General features: G+C 46.8%; 1 protein-coding gene across 1 annotated transcript; it reads right to left on the bottom strand.

Moving 5' to 3' along the window:
- Window positions 1–5,397: 5,397 nt before the first annotated feature.
- On the bottom strand, window positions 5,398–18,614 carry FAM78A (family with sequence similarity 78 member A). The gene is made up of 3 exons (XM_073640704.1): window positions 16,720–18,614; window positions 14,556–15,038; window positions 5,398–10,167 (listed from the first exon to the last, which is right to left on the bottom strand). The coding sequence occupies exons 2-3, from the start codon at window positions 14,981–14,983 to the stop codon at window positions 9,639–9,641; spliced, it is 957 nt and encodes a 318-aa protein (XP_073496805.1). The 5' UTR covers window positions 14,984–15,038; window positions 16,720–18,614; the 3' UTR covers window positions 5,398–9,638.
- Window positions 18,615–19,507: the final 893 nt, after the last annotated feature.

Raw genomic sequence — 19,507 nt, 5'->3', positions numbered from 1 at the left:
AGTAACATTTGATATTCTATATTTTCTTAATCCAACTTCCTTCCTGTTATTACAGGGGTCCTCTGGGTCACTTACACTTTCAAATTGGTGTAAAATGATAAAAGAAGACATGCTCTCCTTCCTGACCCCCGCCGCTTCTGTTCTCATGCTTTCTGGGCCCCCCAGCTCTGTGCTTGCAGAGGTGACCGGTCTGATGAAAGCAATGTTGGATTGCTGAGATAATATTGCTTCTTGTTTTGCCCTATTGTAAGTGGTTTAGAATCAAAAAAGTGTGAGGCTGAAGAACCCCTTTATAGCACCACTTCAGTGTGTTTTTTTTTTTTTTTTTTATTGCACCGCTGGAGTGGTGCTTTAACCGTAATTCCCTTCCCCCTGTCTGATACTCACCTGCCGCCGCCATAATTTTCCAGCGTCGCTCCCGTCGGTCTCCGGTGAAAAGTGACCTGTTGGCAGCTCCAGTGTTTCATGGAGTGGCGCGGAGGTCACTTTTCAATACAAGTCTGAGAGCCCCGTTCTGGCCCTCATATATTAGTATTGAGAGCTTGTGCCGTAACTTCTGATTTCTGGCCCGTCAGAAGCTGCGCTCACAAGATGGCGCAGGGGCACTGAAAAGACACCAGAGGGTGAGTATATGACCGAGGGCAGGGGGCTTAGATTTAGGCCACGGCCCCACTATCAGTATTTGGTGGGTATTTTTTCTCAGGAGTGGGAGACAAAACCAGGTGAGGAACAATCAAAGCAAAGGTATAATAGAAACAAGTCACCAATTCTGCATTTATCACCCACTCCTGGTTTTGGCTCCCACTCCTGAGAAAAAATACTGACCGAATACTGATAGTGGGGCCGTGGCCTTAATGTGCCACTCCAGTGCTGAAAAAAAATGCTGGAGTGGTGCTTTAAATTTAAACAGAGTGAAGGGTGTAGAGAAAATAGGATTACAGTAAGGCTATGTGCCCACGTTGCAGAAATGAAGCAGAAAATTTCTGCTTCATTTCCGCATGTCCTCTCCCGGAAAAACGCATGCAGAATTTGGCAAGCGTTTTTCGTACGTTTGGGACATGCGGAATTGCCTTGCGTTTTTTATTGCATTGACAAGGCAATTCTGCATGCGTGTCCGCAAAATTAATGGACATGCTGCGGATTTTTGAGCGCAGCATAAACGCTGCGGAAAAATCCGCAGCATGGGCATTGAAATTGCGGATTCTCATTGGGGACCATGGGGGACGGATTAACAAGTGTTTCACAAGCGTTTACCCTGCGGAAATTCCGTAGCATTTACGCTTGTAAAACGCTACGTGGGCACATACCCTAATAGGAATCAGAGATGATCAAAATCACTTGCAGGACCCTGCTCTAACGGACACATCAGTATTTTCTGTGTGCTGGGCTGGAACAACGCAAACCTCCTCCTGCCAGCCCACAAGGGCATTTGTAGACCCGGTCTGATGTCTGTGTCTCTCCAAGACTACAAATCAGAAGAGGTGCAGGACCTTCCAGCGGAAAAGAGGCGGATCGCAGGGCTCTACTCTGGCTGTAATGCTGCCCTGTGCGCAGGATCCCGACAAGAGAACAGCTGTTACAATACCACCCCCCTCTGGACAAGAATACTATTACTGATGCAATACTTCCCCCCTCTGGATAAGAATACTATTACTGATGGAATACTGCCCCCCTGTGGACAGAAATATAATTAGTTTCTCTGGCCTCTATACCGCAGCCTCCTTGTTCCACTATTCTACCATATTGGTAATGTCAGATCCCAGAATCCTATTATTTCTACCAGCCGGGCATCGTTACATGCAGCATCTGGCCGGGCTTTGTGCCGTATAGGATCCAGTATTCTGCTGATTGCATACATCACCTCCTTGGAAACATCAGGGCTGACATACAGTAAATCTGTAGGACAGCGTTCACCTCCTGCTCTGCAGCGAGATAAGGATCTGTCTATATACTCCCTACCCTCATGCTTTGTCTCACTGATTAGCCTGAGGCCAGGATCAGTGCAGTGAACCCTGACCGAATGCTGAGCTCTCTAGGCTTTACATTGCTGTAGGATTTTGCACAGGACAAGGCTATGCTGTGCAGTCTATTATCCCCTGCTATCAGCCATTTCAGACTAGAGAGGGAGTCTGAACGTGCAGGGGTTAGGACTGCACTCCCCAACTTTCTATAACGTGCCGAGGATGAAATGATGGAAATCTGAACAAGGGTGACCTATAAAATGAAATCTGACTAATTGCATGCAACTTTTTGTGAGGGGTTCTACGGGGAATCTGAATTTGCAATAATTCACAAGGGCACCTTCTCTGGCAGCAGAAAGGGTTAATACCCAGCTAAGCCTCTGCGGCCGGGGGGAATGTGTGTCATCCCAGCCCGGTGATGAGAAGTTACCAGCCGCCCGCTCAATATCTATTTATTAGCGGCGTCCTCGGATTACTTATCGGGTTTAATCAGCGCGGGCGCTTCTGCCGGACAAGGACAGATACAATGCCCTTGTAGCGGTGTCTGGGTCTGCGCCATTATTATCATGCAGAGGGAATGTTCTGTGTCTGGATTCACTGCTCTCTGCTGCTGCGTAATCCCCACGCCGTTATGAAACAAGGCAGATCTGGACGTGGTGCTGCGGGTATGTGAGGTGAGAGCAGCACTGGGCAGATTTCAAATGACTCTACTCCATTTCATAGCCGTAGCGTGCACTGCGCGTCTCGCCATGTTGCCGGTGAGCTGCGCGTCTCGCCATGTTGCCGGTGCTCTGCGCGTCTCGCCATGTTGCCGGTGCGCTGCGCGTCTCGCCATGTTGCCGGTGCGCTGCGCGTCTCGCCATGTTGCCCGTGCTCTGCGCGTCTCGCCATGTTGCCCGTGCTCTGCGCGTCTCGCCATGTTGCCGGTGAGCTGTGCGTCTCGCCATGTTGCCGGTGAGCTGCGCGTCTCGCCATGTTGCCCGTGCTCTGCGCGTCTCGCCATGTTGCCCGTGCTCTGCGCGTCTCGCCATGTTGCCGGTGAGCTGCGCGTCTCGCCATGTTGCCCGTGCTCTGCGCATCTCGCCATGTTGCCAGTTCGCTGCGCGTCTCGCAATGTTGTCCACGATCCTCCCGCTGTGAGATTCGCAATGTTGCCCGTGCGCAGTGAGACTTCACATATTGCCCGTGCACTGCGGCTTTTCCGGCCTGTGGCATGTTTTCTTGTTTCATCACACCCATGTCCTGCGCTGATAATGAGGTTGTGATACCAAGATGAAGCCGCAACATCTCTCAAGGCCGCTCTCACTTCCTTTTACGATCCAGCTGACGTGCATCATTCTGGTTTCAGTTTAGTTGTTGTGCAAATTCTCAGCCGCAGGTGCAGAACCACACGGAAAAGTGCAAAGGCTGAGAGAATCTCAGGGGAGAGACCAGACCGCAGCCAACGGCAGAAGCACTGCGTGAGCTCATCCTAGGAGGCACAAGGCCCCAGCACCTCACCGTAGTATAATGTCCAGGAAGGCTTGCTAATGCCATACTGTGCAGATAAATATTACTGCTGTGTGCGCTCAGGTGCCCCTTCCCCCAGCACTGAGAATATGGAGCTGCGCTATCATCTGTGACACCGGCCGCAGCCGAATATAAATAGTCTTTCTATATATATGGTGGGATAGTAACAGAAGTGGCTAGAGCTTGTCCCTGACAGCCGGGGGGCGCACTGCCAGAACTGGACCCCTGCTACGTCCATCAAGCTTCAGCTGACTATAGAAACAGGTTTAGATACAGAAGCTGAGTAGACAGTATCACAGGATAGGATTAGATACACAGCTCAGCAGACAGTATCACACAGGATAGGATTAGATACACAGCTCAGCAAACAGTATCACACAGGATAGGATTAGATACACAGCTCAGCAGACGGTATCACACAGGATAGGATTAGATACGCAGCTCAGCAGACGGTATCACACAGGATAGGATTAGATACGCAGCTCAGCAGACGGTATCACACAGGATAGGATTAGATACGCAGCTCAGCAGACGGTATCACACAGGATAGGATTAGATACGCAGCTCAGCAGACGGTATCACACAGGATAGGATTAGATACACAGCTCAGCAGACAGTATCACAGGATAGGATTAGATACGCAGCTCAGCAGACGGTATCACACAGGATAGGATTAGATACACAGCTCATCAGACGGTATCACACAGGATAGGATTAGATACACAGCTCAGCAGACAGTATCACACAGGATAGGATTAGATACACAGCTCATCAGACAGTATCACACAGATAGGATTAGATACACAGCTCAGCAGACGGAATCACACAGGATAGGATTAGATACACGGCTCAGCAGATGGTATCACAGGATAGGATTAGATACACGGCTCAGCACATGGTATCAAAGGACAGGCTTAGATATGCGGTTCAGGCGGTATCACAGGACAGGTTTAGATACACTGCTCAGCCCTTAGTATCACACAGGACAGGATTAGATACACTGCTCAGCCCTTAGTATCACACATTGATACTAGAAGTACAAGCACACGTATGATTGGCTGTTTCCGCCCCCTCTCCCCGGTTTCCCCGCTGTCGCCCCGTGTTTCCCTCCTCTGTGCAGATGTTATTTCAGGATTTCCTGCCCAATGATCTTAGAGGAGATGGAGGCGACTTCCTCTTCATTTATAACCACACAAGGACTAATGAGAAGGAAGTAGGTTCTGTAATGATGGGGGGAATAATGCTGTGGTCCTGAGTGTATCACATATTGTAGGCTTAGATACAGGACAGACTTAGATACAGCAGCTCAGCAGTGCTATGTCCCTGAAGATTTTGGCAATGGTTTGGTGAGGTGGAATGAGCTTCGTGTAGAAGATGGGGTATGAAGATGGAGACTTTACAGACAGGAACCTATCAGATCAGTCCTAACATTTCCAACAAGCACTGGAAAAATTATAGCTGGATTGGTTGCTATGAGTCAATCAAGATTCAATATGATTGAACAAAGCTTTGTCATTCATAGCAACCAGTCAGAACTTAGTTCACATTTTCACAGGGCAGATTAGTAATTGAAAGCTGAAGTCTGATTGGTTGCTATTGGAGAACCTGGTAACCATTAGTTTTAGTAACCTGAGAGATGGCACCCTGGGGTATAGACCAGAAGGTAAAGACTCTTTCCTTTTATTCAATGACTTAGCTAAATTCCATGTATTGCACCATTATTCAGCCCGAGCCTCCTGGTGTATGAACAGAACGCCAAAACTTCAGTGAAGACTGACACGCTGGAGAAGAATTAATAGGAGGGTGAGGGGGCGGATGGTACAATATGTCAGAGACTTATGTTTCCAGTAAATCTCTCATTTACTACTCAATCATGTCATTTGATATCATTTAATTAAATAAAAAATGGAAACCATAGAATGCAATCGTTTCATGGTACAGTGCAGATGTGAGACCCCCGCAAAAAAAAATAAATAAATCCAGTGTCAGAAAAATGTGTGCAGCCATGAATAGTGGAGCCCCTGTAAGTGAGGAATCCCCAACATGCATCTATTCGGCTGGAATTGCCCAAAGTCCGTCAGTCCAGAGCCACTCGGCAGCCCAGACCCAGGGTCTGAAGCCGCTCATTAATAGCTGCATTATTGGTGGTTCCTCCCAGTAGAGTACAAGTCACTAAACCTGCAGGGAGAATGCTGCTGTGATCACTGCAGATCCACAGCAAAATCCGAACTATCCCGGACCTCTGACCCTACCATTCCACCCCTAACCCTGTCACCATAACCCCAACATCTCACGCCAAACCCCCATAATATCCCAACCTTAACCCCTTCACCCTTAATGCTCCATACCCATTAAACTAATGTTGGCTGCACCCACAGACATGGACGGGTTCAGCTGATCCGCTAATGTACATGGAGGTCCCAGCTGACTGGTCAGGGGAGACGTTGATCACTTATGCCCAACAGAGTCGCCAACAGAGATGTCATTCAACGGCTTTCTCATAGAGAAGACAGGAATTTTTGGCCGAACGAGCGCTCCTGTCTGTGTATGGGAGGGATGGCCAAGATGGCTGCCGGCTGAAAGATCAACCAAAGCATCGTTCAGCTGACAACCATCTAATAATTGCTGGCCATACATAGTAACTTAACCCTAATATCCCAACCCTAAACTACCCCCATTGTAACCATTTTAAGGCTGGAGGCTATGATGTGCTAATGATACTTGGCTCCTGCTCGGCTGCGAGCGTGAGCCAAGTGTCCGTGCTCTGTGTTTCGGTCCTCTCGCATCAGAGAATCGCAACACAGGTGCGGAGGAGATGGGGAAAGTAATTTCGCCATCTCCTCCATTCGAGGTAATCGCACTGCACTGGGATGACATCCAAGTGCAGTCCGATGTTTCACACGCACCCATAGACTTGTATGGGTGAGTGCAATCCGATTCTCTGATCCACCTGCAGCATGCTGTGATTGTACTCCTATGCCGAATTGGCATGAGAAAATAATTGCAGATCTGAGCTTCCCCATAGTATAACACTGGGCCGAGTGCTAATCAATAAAACATCGGATATCATTCGGCCATGTTATACGCTCATGTGAACGAGCCCTAAGATTCCCGTGAAGTGGCGGGATGGCTTTCACATTATTTTGATCAAAATTATGTTAACTAAATACCTTTTATTATCTATTATTATTTTTGCACTGTGCGATTTATACATTTACTTTCAGTTATTTGGGTATTTTTCTTGTCTTTGGTTTTTCTCTGTTTAATGGCCTTGTGTTAACATGCATTTACATTTTGCATGCACATCAACTTACGTTTCAGTTCAGACCTTCAGGTTTTTTCTTTGCAGTCAGTATGCTTTAGTGCATATAAAAAGGTGTGGCCGCCCTTTGTCTGGGTTGAGACGCTTATTCTGCCTTGGTTCTATGCTTACACTAGGGATCCAGTCTCTCTGCCCTTGTCCATATGTATGTCACTTGACAAATGGTAAGGTTTTTAATATTAGAGTTAGGACTGTCCCATAAGGGTTGCCGTGAAGTGGCGGGATGGCTTTCACATTATTTTGATCAAAATTATGTTAACTAAATACCCTTTATTATCTATTGTTATTTTTGCACTGTGCGATTTATACATTTACTTTCAGTTATTTGGGTATTTTTCTTGTCTTTGGTTGCACCCATAGACTTGTATGGGTGAGTGCGATCCGATTCTCTGATGCATCCGCAGCATGCTGTGATTGTACTCCTATGCCGAATCGGCATGAGAAAATAATTGCAGATCTGAGCTTCCCCATAGTATAACACTGGGCCGAGTGCTAATCAATAAAACATCGGATATCATTCGGCCATGTTATACGCTCATGTGAACGAGCCCTAAGATTCCGGATCAGCACTAAAATTTCTATTTTTCTGCATAAATGATCAATGTGGCATCTGGATGAACCTAGAGTGGAGTTCTACAACATGTGGCTTGCCAGCTGTTGGGACACTACAACTCCCAGTATACTGCCAGGGCATGCTGGGAGTTGTATCCCAGCAGCTGGAGAGCCCCTGCCTCAGAGTCAAGTAGACAAGCCCAGCAAGGATGGAGAGAAGTGGTGGTGCTGCTGCAGCCGGACTCCATTCATTACATATCCGGCTGACTGTGATGTAAAGAGATACTACAGGTACAAAGGAAAACGACATTTTGCAACAAAAAAAAAAAACAGAATTGTTCCAATCTGTGAACCGTCCCATTTTTATAGGGATCGTCGGCAAGACGGAGGCTTATGTGTCCCACTTTCTGGGCTGTGGCGTTCCCGGCTGGATTGGGGATAACCTCTTCCTGCTTCTTTCCTGGAGTCTGACTGGGAGGGAGCAGGGCAAGCTACCCCCAGTCATAGAGTATAAAGTGTAAGGATGATGGAAGCCTCAGGACCATGGCCATCAAATATCTGGGCTATAAATCAATATGGCTGCCAACATAAGATCCCACAGGCGTTATCTCCCAACTTCTCCCAGTTATTTGATGTAGAGGGATTTGGGAAATATAGAAAACAACCAGATAAAAACTGCAGTGGTGGCCATATTGGATTGACTCCACTTTCCAGATACTGATATGACTGAGAATTAGAACTTTTACCATTTTTACAGAAAACATCTCTAAGATTATTTCTTAACGGGTGCCTGTTTTGTGGGGTGACACGTTACTAACATATTTCTAATAATTAGCAGGTTGGCTCCTGGTGACGGCTCCAGCATTTCTTGAGAAGTTTTATTTGTACCATTATTCAGATTTTTTAAGGAAAAAAAAAGCAGCTGCATTAAATGAGGGACATGGAAGCAATGCTCTGCAAGGCTCGCCACCCCCTACTATCTATGGACTATATTACCCCTGAGTATCAATAGAGTTACAGCAATTGTATGCCTCATACCACGGCCTCAATAAAGCTCACACAAGTCTTGGCCTCAATAAAGCCCACCTCAAATCTCAGTCTGATAAAGCCCACCTCATACCGCAGCCTCAATAAAGCTCATCCAAACCTTGACCTCAATGAAGCCTACCTCATACCATGGCCTTAATAAAGCCTATTTCGAACCTCAGCCTCAATAAAGCCAACCTCATACCGTTGCCTCAATAAAGCTCATCCAAACCTTGGTCTCAATAAAGCCCACCTCATACTATGGCCTCAATAAAGCCCACCTCAAACCTCGGCCTCAATATAGCTCACGAAACATTGGCCTCAATAGATCCCACCTCATACCACAGCTTCAATAAGGCTCACCTCAAACCTCGGCCTTAATAAAGCCCACCTCATACCATGGCCTCAATAAATCCCACCTCATACTACAACCTCAATAAAGCCCACCGTATACTACATGAAGCCTATTTTATACCTCGGACTCAATTAAGCCCGCCTGATATATTGGCCTCAACAAAGCCAACCTCATACGTCGGACTCAATAAAGCCCACCTTATAACTCAGCCTCAGTAAAGCCCACAGGATACTACATAAAGCCTGCCTTATCCTCAACAAAGCCCACCTGATATCTCGGCTTCAACAAAGCCTACTTCATATCTCAACCTAAATAAAGCCCACCTCATACCCCGGGTTCAATTAAACCCACCTCGCACTTTAGTTACACTACATTCTACTCCAATACCTGAGGTTCAGCTAAGTCCATCCCCAGTCCTCAGCTTCACTAAGGTCTACTCCACTTCCACCAAAGACAGCACACAAACATTAGTGCCTCTCATGGAATAGAGGGATCTTTTGTTGAGGATCATTTGGCAATTTTTTTTGACAATTATAAGAACATTTGTGGAGTCAATAAAACATCATAAATAACACACAATCCAGAAAAACAAGAATCTCCAGAGAATGTCTCCAACTTCATGCGTCATGGAAAATTAAGGACTGTACATCCAGCCTGACATGAAAAAGGAGCAGTGCAGCGGGCGGGCAAGACGATAAATGCTGGATGAGGGTCTACAGGAATTGCCTTAAAACCTTTTTCAATGTCTAACTCCATATGTGGTGTTGTCATTGTGTCCCATACTAAGGTAAGGTACCAGCATAAAAAATAACACAGTGATGCCCCAAGGTCTGAAGGAAACGACAGCAGGACCTCAGATGTTTTTGGTTGATTCGTACGTCTTTATTAGCAGCTATTTCCTGGTTTGCCAGGTTCACCGGCGTTTCGGGGGTATGACAATCACGGCCGGTTTGTTTTTGGGTCTCCACATCAGCACCTGTGCGTCATTGGCATTCGGCTTTACGAGCGCGCTCGGCGGTATGGGCTCGTTTTTGTCGAGGACTTGGGGCTGTTCCTGTGCAAAAGGTTCCTGTAGTTTGGCTCGTTGACCCAATAGTAAAGTCGGCTTGATCTCAATCTCCAGTTTCATCCTCCACTTGATGGTGTGCAGAATGACGAGGTCTCCGCTCACCATGTTGATGGCCACCAGCCAAGTGGTAAAACTTTGGTCCCTTTGGATGCCAGTCAACATAGGCACATTGGAATCGCTGACAGGCACTGCCCACGTCACACTTGGGTAGAAATTATCATTCATACTGACGGTAAACTTGGTGTCCCGCTTGGTTGGGCCGGTGACAGTGCAGGTCTCGGTAGTATTGCCGTACCAGGGATAGTTGACGCCGTCTGAGTCACTGATGGCGGGGATTTTACCATTCAGGAGGTCCGGAAGTTCCCAACTGGACCTGAAGATCAGAACATAAATCAGAGTCGAACGTGAGGAGACAGATTATATACAGGGTCTTTAATAAAGGGGTTGTCCCATCTGGGACATCTATGGTAACAATGTCAGGTAGATGGGGGTCACACCACTCGCCTTCTTATCAGTAAGACGTGGCTGCGCATGCTTGGCTCTCTCCATTCGCTTCTATGGGTATTCCAAAAATTGCCAAGCAATTATTGGTACCCCCAAACAAGTGAATATAGAGAGCGACATATGTGAAGGCATAGACACCTCTCCTTGCCTGGTGAGATGCTCATCTATGAGACATTTTTGTATAAAAGTCTGAGATGGGAATACTTAATAAATAAATTTCATATTTTCACTTAGGAGCATTCTTGTTTACATGCCTAGGTGGAAGTTTTGTTACAGTTGCATCCTATCTAGACAACCCTCTGTGAGCTAAACACATCAGCAGCACAAATCTCTCCCCCACCCCCTCCTGATCGTTTGATAGATTGTACCAGCCTGAAATCCAGACCATTCCGCTCTCAGAGGATAGTCTAGACTGGATGCAATTGTAACAAACCCTCACACATCTTAAAATAAAAACAGAAGTGGAACTCTAGTGGAGAAGAAGTAAACTTTCTACTTCTTAATTTTTTTTTTAAAAAAATACAAAAACAGTTCAATGGAAACCAGCTACTCAAGTGGCCAATAATCTGCCAAAAAAAAAACAGGAAATGGTCTCAGCGGTGCTGGTGAGTGCTGCTGATGATTGCTCTAACCATCTGTGCCACATAATCAGGTATCGGGATAATTAAACGCCAACCGTGTGAAATGTGCGCAGAGGCCAAATACTCCGCGGATCTCAATTAATAATCGCTGACCATAGAGGGGTCGTAATCCATTATCAGCTGCATCTCCCCGACAAGGGCTCAAAAGATAGGAATTATGTGTAAGACCAAGTTTAATAGCATGAAATAAAAAAATCTCCCAGCATCCCCTGGGGTGTCTCAACAAGCTTCCTGACTGTTTCCAGTGGTAGCAATAAACCGATGATACAGGAAGTATAGAATAAGACTAAGGCTATGTTCACACATGTTGGGTTTTTCAGTGTTTTTTTGCTGCAGATTTTTATGCACATTTTCAACTGCGTTTTGCAGTACCAGCAAAGTCTATGAGAAACCAGAATTCTCTGTTCACACATCTTTCTTTTTATTGCATAATTTGTGCCTTGGTTGTGTTTTTGGAAAATAGAGCATGTCACTTCTTTCAGCGTTTTTTCAGCAATCTTTCACCCATAGGAAGTAATGGGTGGTGAAAAACACGTTGAAAAAACGCATAAAAAAACGCACCAAAATTTGCATCAGCGTTTTTGATGGCAAAATAGAATGAGGTTCTTTTTTTTCACAGAACTTTATGTACATGTATAAATGGAAACAGAAGGAGAGTGAAAAAAAAACGCATCAAAACCTGCGTTTTTGACAAAACTGATTTCCTGCCAGAGATTAGGTTTTGCTGCAGATTTGTGACGCTGAAAAACCCAACATGTGTGAACATAGCCTAACATAGACAAGACTGAGAGATGGAGAGAGAAGACAGAGGTAAGGATCTGTAAGTGACCAGGAGACCAAACAGAGTTCTCCAATAGCCCCTAAACTGGCTGCAACAGTAGGAAGTGCAGCTCTGGGAAACAAACTGCAGCTCTGAGTAGAATACTGTGCAGATCTAATGACCAGGGCCATGCGCCAGTTATTATTTTCTCAGCGCGGTAGTGATCTTGTGCCGCCGAAGCGCTCACACGTGCGCGTTATCTCTTGTGAACTTCCTGCTGTATCAAAGGCGGATTCTGTGCAGCGGAGGACATTGTATTCTGATCTTTTCTTCTCGCCCCTGGCTGGTCTTCCTGTTTTCAGCGGTATAGAGGACACTTTTGCAGACAGGCGGGTCTTCCTCTTAGTGACTGGAGGGGATTACAACAGGACCTAAGCGGAGGGTTCGGCAGCTGCGGTGCGCACACAGGAGAGGGCTGATCAATGTATTGTAAGAAAAGGGCCAGTAAGGACAGCCATTGGGCATGCAGGCGGCAGGAGAATAAGATGAACCTTGTCATGAGGCTGCACCACTGAGACATCCTGATGACATGTCCAATATCTAAGCCAGCTAGGATGGAGACATTGATATGGATGGTGATTTGATTTCATGCATGGTCTCATGGAAACGTCTTCGTAGTGCAGCCTCAGACTTCTGGCCTGTAACTTCAAACCTATCTCAGTATAGAGGAAATATAGTTAAAATTTTATGACTTTTGAGAAGACTTAAAAAGCCTTGTATCAGCGGCACAAAGCATCACCTCCTTCATAACCCCTGACACAGACAAAACATAACTGATGTCAGATGTGCAGCTCACAAAGTGACTAAAAAAAATTGCATTATCTCCACGTCCTGGAAGTTCAAAAATAGCTATTGTGTGTACAATGGCAGGGAAGTGCGGGGGACCCCTGAAATCTGGAATTATCACTGCAGGAAAGGAAGCTGCTCGCATGGAATTTCCACCAGGAAACCGGGTCTGCAGCTATCTAGTGCTATGGACTGACTCAAAGGCAAACCATGACCCTACACCAGGCCAAAAGCAGCTGGAAGGACACAGGAGGCAATGCCGCAGCAACCACACAATTTTCCTCAGTGCTGCACTGCGATTGCTGCTGTGGAGTGTAGATAGGACAACAATGGGGTCACTAGGGTGACACCAGAACTGTCAGGGAACATGAGGTAACTGCTAGGGTAAACACATTGACGTGAAGACTTGGGATATGCATAGAGCCAATGAGTTACAGGGATTTACATGTAGTTCCAGAGGTAACAACTAAGGTACTAGATTGTATACTTAGATGGGTTGTTCAGTGATAATTTATTAATTTCCGAGGGTCGGAAGAATGGGGAACTTTTCTGGCAGGCCCATAGAAAATGTGCACTGACGCTCCATCCTAACAGGGAGTACCTGCTTTGACAATCAATGCAACGTACCAGCAATTGGACCCCCATCGATCAATAAGTTATGATAGGTGATAACTTATTTTCACTGGACAACCCCTTTAATTAATGAGATAATAATCAGTTTATTGGGGCAATATTAGAAATATTAAGGTGCAAACAGAATAACCAAATATTCAGAACATGGATTTTCTGGGGTGAGTGAGGTACCCATGGAGGTGCCTTTTTTATTCTTTCCTATCCTTTTGTAGCTCATCTCACAAGGACGCGCCCTGCTACCTTGCTCCAATACATAGTGAAGAGATCAGTCATTTTTAATATTCTCATAGCTAACACTGGACGCCATGAAATATTACACCAGGAGAAATTTAAGTATCATCAAAAACGCCGACTGTAGGAAGTTGGAGGATGAATATTTTACAATGCCTTGGAAGGTTGAGGAAAAAAAAAAAGAAAGTTCCCAGAAGCAGCTTATATCAATGGAGGAGATGAGAATATGATCCAGAGGATTCAGTTCCAGCACTCACATCCCACAACTCCACATTTTGTTTCATATATCGACCACTTATAACAGTTTTACTGTGATCCTTCAATGTGACTTATGTAATCGGGGCAGGTCCAGATGGTCGGGTCACTGGTTCCATCCTCCAGCAGCCACAGATGGTTATCGGACCCTTGCCGGTGGCATTGAAGGGGTCTTTCTGGTAACAGATCTGCTACTTTTTTAAAAGTTGTCACTCCGCTGCCCCTTTACTTTGGCAAAATTAAAGAATTAAAGGGTCATTTCACTCAAAAAATTTCACCTCTTTGCCACCAATTTACATCTTGTTTTGGGTGGTTTTCATTTTTGGTACTCAGTGGATAGTCTCTGCAGGGCATCTATCCACCACCTCCAGCCAAGACTGGAGTGTAAGCCCACGATTCAGAGTCAGGAAGCGGTTATAGGCAGCAGGGTTACTTCCTGGCCAGGAGATTGTTAATTCTACCCGTTTGGGAAATTCACAGCCTAATAAACTTAGGTCAAGTAACACAGCTTTCCCAGATCACAGAGTGACAATTTTGCATACGCATGCTGCTCCCGCACCACCTTTACTACCATTCAGGACTGCAGAACTCTGTGTGACAACCTGTGGGAGCTGGAATGGCAGCCACATTGGTAGTCAGCTAGCAGATATAAGTGATAACGCTACCTTCTAATGTATTACAGTAACATTTCATTGGAAATTTAGCAGAATCCCTTTGCGGATTAGCAGAAGTTTACCCCATAGTTAGAGGTATTGCATCTGATGGGGTGGATGCACTGTGAGGTAACTTTGTTGTGAGTGACATGACTCCAGCTAACTGAGTGATGCCGGATTATTGGAATTTTAGTGTAGGAAGCCTATAAATAACAGGGTGGCCCCGGCGCACACTTACATTCCCAGGTCTCCATAGTGGTTGTAGAACTCCATGTGGTTACAGGCCTGGATCCAGCCAACCCTCCACGAGTCTTTCCCAGAGATTGGAGGCACTAGTACTTGGGCGCTGGCTCGGAAATGCGGTGTCCTGTATCGGAGGACGACGCTGGAGGACTCGTCGATGCTGGTTGGAGTGGAGTCGATGGTGGCTTTGATGTCCAGCACGGCGATGGACTCTCTGAAGACTTTGGGTTTGCAGCTTAAACTATGGATGCACCCCATAGTATTTAACACCAGGGCAATCTCAAGCAGGCTCAAGCAGTCCTGAGGGCGCCGACGCATGAAGACCTGTGCGTTTCTCCTGCCGGGTCCCTGCAGGGCGCGGCCAGGTGATACCTCGTCCCGATGGCTGTAGCTCAGATGGTAGATTTCTTTTGCTATATCCATAGAGATGGACTGAGGAGCATCTCAGTGCTGCAGCCTATGGAGCAGTCCTGGGTACCTGCAGAGAAGAACATGGCATTAATATCCAACTCTATTCATTGACAGTTAACAGAGATGTTGAAATGCAAATTGGAGCAGGCTTCTTCTGCTTCCTAAACCTGTTAGCTGCTATTTCTGCGATGCACACAGAAGCAGGGCGGATATTCCTGGGTGGGAGAATCGCCGAGGATTTCTAGAGCCTGGGATGGTATCAAAGCGACATCAGCGTCAGGTGCTGACATACACCGTGATCAGACGGAATTAGAAATGAAAGAGCAGCCATCCCCTGGCTATAAACCGTCACATCACAGACAGCAAGCAGAGGAGAGAGACCTTCCTGTATCATCTTAAAGTGACAGCGACCTGATTCATCAAGTGGATTTCCAACCCTTTAATGATCTGTTAGATCACTTTCGTTGAAAGCAATGTCACGTTGACAACCAACAAGTTCTCACACAGCTACCAAGTAAGTTGTCAGCCATCTATCCCACAGTCCTGACAGTCTGCACCAGTGTTGAAGTCAGTAATCTATACTGTGGACTTTCAGGAGCTATCACTTAGGTTGTCACCCAGCTTTCCTGCACCCCTGATTATCTATCTAGTCATGCCACAATGTTGGAGCAGGTGAAGTATACTGCTACTATACTATACTGCTACTGTTCAGGAGACCTGAAAAGCTGGGTGACAACAAAAAAAAAAGTCAGCACCCAGTTTTCCCAGAATCGGATACAACAGACAGTCGCTTAGGAAATATTACCTGGTTATCTATCGAGGTTATGCAGCAATGCTGGAGTCAGTGATGTGTACTGTGGACATTCTGGAGCCTAGGAAAGCTGGGTGACAACCAACATGTCTGCCATTACAACTCCCACATCTGTTGTAACCCAGCTTTCCTATATCCCTGATTGTCTATCGAGGTTATGCAGCAATGCTGGAGTGGATGATGTGTACTGTGGACATTCTGGAGCCTAGGAAAGCTGGGTGACAACCAACCTGTCTGCCATTACAGCTCCCACATTGGTTGTACTAAGCTTTCCAATACCCCTGATTATCTATCTAGTTATGCAGCAATGCTGAAGTGGGTGTAGCTCCCACATCTGTTGTAACCCAGCTTTCCTATAACCCTGATTATCTATTGAGGTTATGCAGCAATACTGGAGTGCGTGATGTATACTGCTGCTGTTTGTGAGATGAGGAAATCTGGGTGACGATTATGGAAAAAGACAGCACCCAGCTTTCAAAGATACAACATTAATTTCTTAGCGAGACATTGGTCCCATATTCCATATAGTGCATGGTATTAACCTCTCAGTTGCTGCACTTGCAGTCCCGCATTAACCCCCTTCCATGGTCCTGCCATCTCTCAGCACCACTAAATGATCTGACAGCCGTTTGCATTAGTATGTGAACCCTTCATTTGCTGCTGAGCTCATTGGGAATCAGCGTTACTGTGCAATCGTTTGCTGTAGCATAATGCACCAAGATAGAGGGAGCACACAGTAACTGTTCCACTTCATCAGCCAGGATCTGCAATACTGAAGGGGGGCAGTCACAAGGGGTTAATCTATAGGGGGTATCGCCTTGCTATGCAGAAGGATCTTGGCCCATAGATGTAATGTACAGCTGATGGATTGTAAGCAGAGACTGGAGACTTCACCGCTGACCCTGGAGCCATAAATAAAAGATGGAATATTAAATACCTGTGCGATGGCAGGACAGAACGCCTCTGTCTCCCTGGGGCTGCAGCTTTGGGGTGGCTAGGGGGTTACCTGCTGGCACTTTTTCTGGAGCCTGGCATGCTCCCAGCTGCAGTCAGCAGGCTCCTGTGGTCACCGCAGGGTACAGCAGGGATTCCCGGCTTTGCCAGGCAGGGGTCATCAGGGATCCCCCAGCCATGCCTGCGCCTGCCCAGCGGTCAGGATGAGTCTGGCGCTGATGTGTCCTTGTCACCGCGTCTCATTGTCACCACCGCTCTGAACTCCCCACCCTTCAACAAGCACAGGAAACTTTACAAGAAGCTCCCCACTCCTAGGGAGCTCCCTTGCCCTCCTCCCTGGGGAGGGACTCTGCAGTGGAGATGATAAGTCACCCCTCAGTGTCTGCAAAGTCCAGGGTGTCCCTAACTGTCAGCCTGTGAGTGTAACACTCCTCCTGCGGTGCAGCCTAGAACTCACTGCCTGCACAGCACAGGGAGCAGGGAGCCTCTGCCCAGGAAAGTCCACATCAGGAGTCAGCCCACTACTATGTACTGATGGGTGTCCTCCACCAGCAGTCTCCTCTCTAGACTGGGACAAGGGTGCAAAAGCCTGCAGCAGTCACCTTCCAGGGTCCATATTTAGCTGTCCTCTGCCTGCTGGGGAGAAACTGCAGTGCAGGTCACCTATCAGCCTGCACAGCAGAGAGTGCAGGAGTATTCATCATCCTCAGTCTCAAGTACAAGAGGCTGGAGTAGTCATCATCCATGGATTCATGTGCAAGAGGCTGGAGTAGTCATCATCCAGGGTTTCAGACATAAGGGTCTGTAGTAGTCATCATAGTCTCAGGTGCAAGAGGCTGCAGTAGTCATCATTTAGGGTCTATGCAAGAGACTAGAGTAGTCATCATCCAAGGTTTCATATGCAAGAAACTGAAGCAGTAATAATCCAGGAATAGTCATCATAAAGGATATCACTTGCAGGATGCTGGAGTAGTCATCATCCAGGGTCTCATGTGCAGGAGGCTGGAGTAGTCACCATTCAGGGTTTCTGATACAAGAGGCTACAAGAGATATGCAAGAGGCTAGAGGAGTAGTCATTCAGAGTCTCAACTGCAAGAGGTTGGAGTAGTCAACATCCAAGATTTCATATGCAATAAACTGAAGCAGTCATCATCCAGGAGTAGTCATCACTTGCAGGATGCTGGAGTAGTTATCATCCAGGGTCTCACTTGCAGGATGCTAGAGTAGTCATCATCCAGGATCTCACTTGCAGGATGCTGGAGCAGTCATCATCCAGGATCTCACTTGCAGGATGCTGGAGCAGTCATCATCCAGGATCTCACTTGCAGGATGCTGGAGTAGTCATCATCCAGGATCTCACTTGCAGGATGCTGGAGTAGTCATCATCCAGGATCTCACTTGCAGGATGCTGGAGTAGTCATCATCCAGGATCTCACTTGCAGGATGCTGGAGTAGTCATCATACAGGGTCTCACCTGCAGGAGGGCAGCAGCTGCCATCACCCAGATGCTGAAGTAGTACTAGTCAAAAGTAAGACTCCAGGAGCCCTCTGTGCTCCCCTCCTGATCTTCTCCTGGAGGGACTCTGCAGTGCAGGTTACTACTCCACCCATCAGAATTAGGCAACCATAGCTGGGGTGGCACAATCACAGCTTCTCCTCCAGAAACACTCTGCTCATACATAACTCTCATCATGTAAGTCCCCTCCTCCTGCTGGGAGATGCTCTGCAGTGCAGCTTATTACCCATCTGTCTGTGTTCTACAGACAGGAACAGGCTCAGTGCAGGTGAAAGTTTGTAGTCGTCCTCCTGGTGACAACCCCCATCGTCCACACTGCTGCATGTCATTGCTGCTCCCTTTGTTTTGCTGCTGCGCTAATTCCCTGTACAAGCTGCTGGATGATGCATGACATGAGCGGGTGGGGGGGGTTCTGGGTAATGTAGTTTTCTGTCTGTCTCACGCTCTTGTCATCTGCCTCCAGTGCTTCTCAGGGCTCTGTAGTAAAACGTGGCCACATTCTGCAACGTTCATCCAGGTAATAGATTGTCTTCCAGCTTTTCCAGACCCCTGAATAGCAAATCTTTTAATACTATAGTGATACAAGCCCCTTACCAAGGTCTAAAGCCCAGATAAGCCTGGGATACAACTAGGAGCTATAATGGATTCTATATGAGTTGTAACCAGGTTTCTCCACAATGCAGTGGTCCTCACCTGAATGTAGACCCCAGGGCCGGACTGGCCATCTGGCAATTCTGGCAAATGCTAGAAGGGCCTGTCTGGTCATGGGCCGCCTTGTCTGCTAAGTTGTTAACAGAATTGGTGTCCTCAATGTTACACGCACACCGCTAGGTTCAGATGGGGGCGAGACGGGTTTCATGAATTCTTTGGAATCCTGGGGGAACGGTTACTCAGGGCGACCATAGACCATGCAGCTTCTCTCAGGCACACGATAGATTCAATTGCTGACCAGACACATCTGACAAGAGTCTTTTTCAACAGTTTAACAGTGGAATTTAATCTGAAGCATGGCCAGTGCAATTCAGGGATATTACAGCAACAATCTTCATTACAGTACAGTCTGAGTTTCTTGAGCAACCAGCTCCAGTAACAATAAAGTAGTTTCTTCACAAGGCACAGTATTACAGTCTCTTCAGTAGCATAATTCAGCATAGATCTCTTAGCAGCACACTTCTATGCATACACAACCACAGGCTTTTCCTTCACAAGGACACAATAGTACACAGCATTCTTTATCCTGCGTGGCAATGGAGGG

This window comes from Phyllobates terribilis, unplaced genomic scaffold (genome assembly GCF_046119375.1).
Source record: "Phyllobates terribilis strain yellow unplaced genomic scaffold, ASM4611937v1 Scaffold_7__3_contigs__length_470593459, whole genome shotgun sequence".
In the NCBI taxonomy this organism is placed as follows: domain Eukaryota; kingdom Metazoa; phylum Chordata; class Amphibia; order Anura; family Dendrobatidae; genus Phyllobates; species Phyllobates terribilis.
Note: the sequence above shows the minus strand (reverse complement) of the source record. Positions and strands in the feature narration are given on the sequence as shown.

Bases quoted from the DNA above. Each gene is read 5' to 3' on its own strand.
- FAM78A (XM_073640704.1), bottom strand. From the start codon at position 14,983: ATGGATATAGCAAAAGAAATCTACCATCTGAGCTACAGCCATCGGGAC. The intron at 10,168-14,555 runs GTAAGTGTGCGC...TCTGATCTTCAG, and splicing joins CACTATGGAGACCTGGGAAT to GTCCAGTTGGGAACTTCCGG.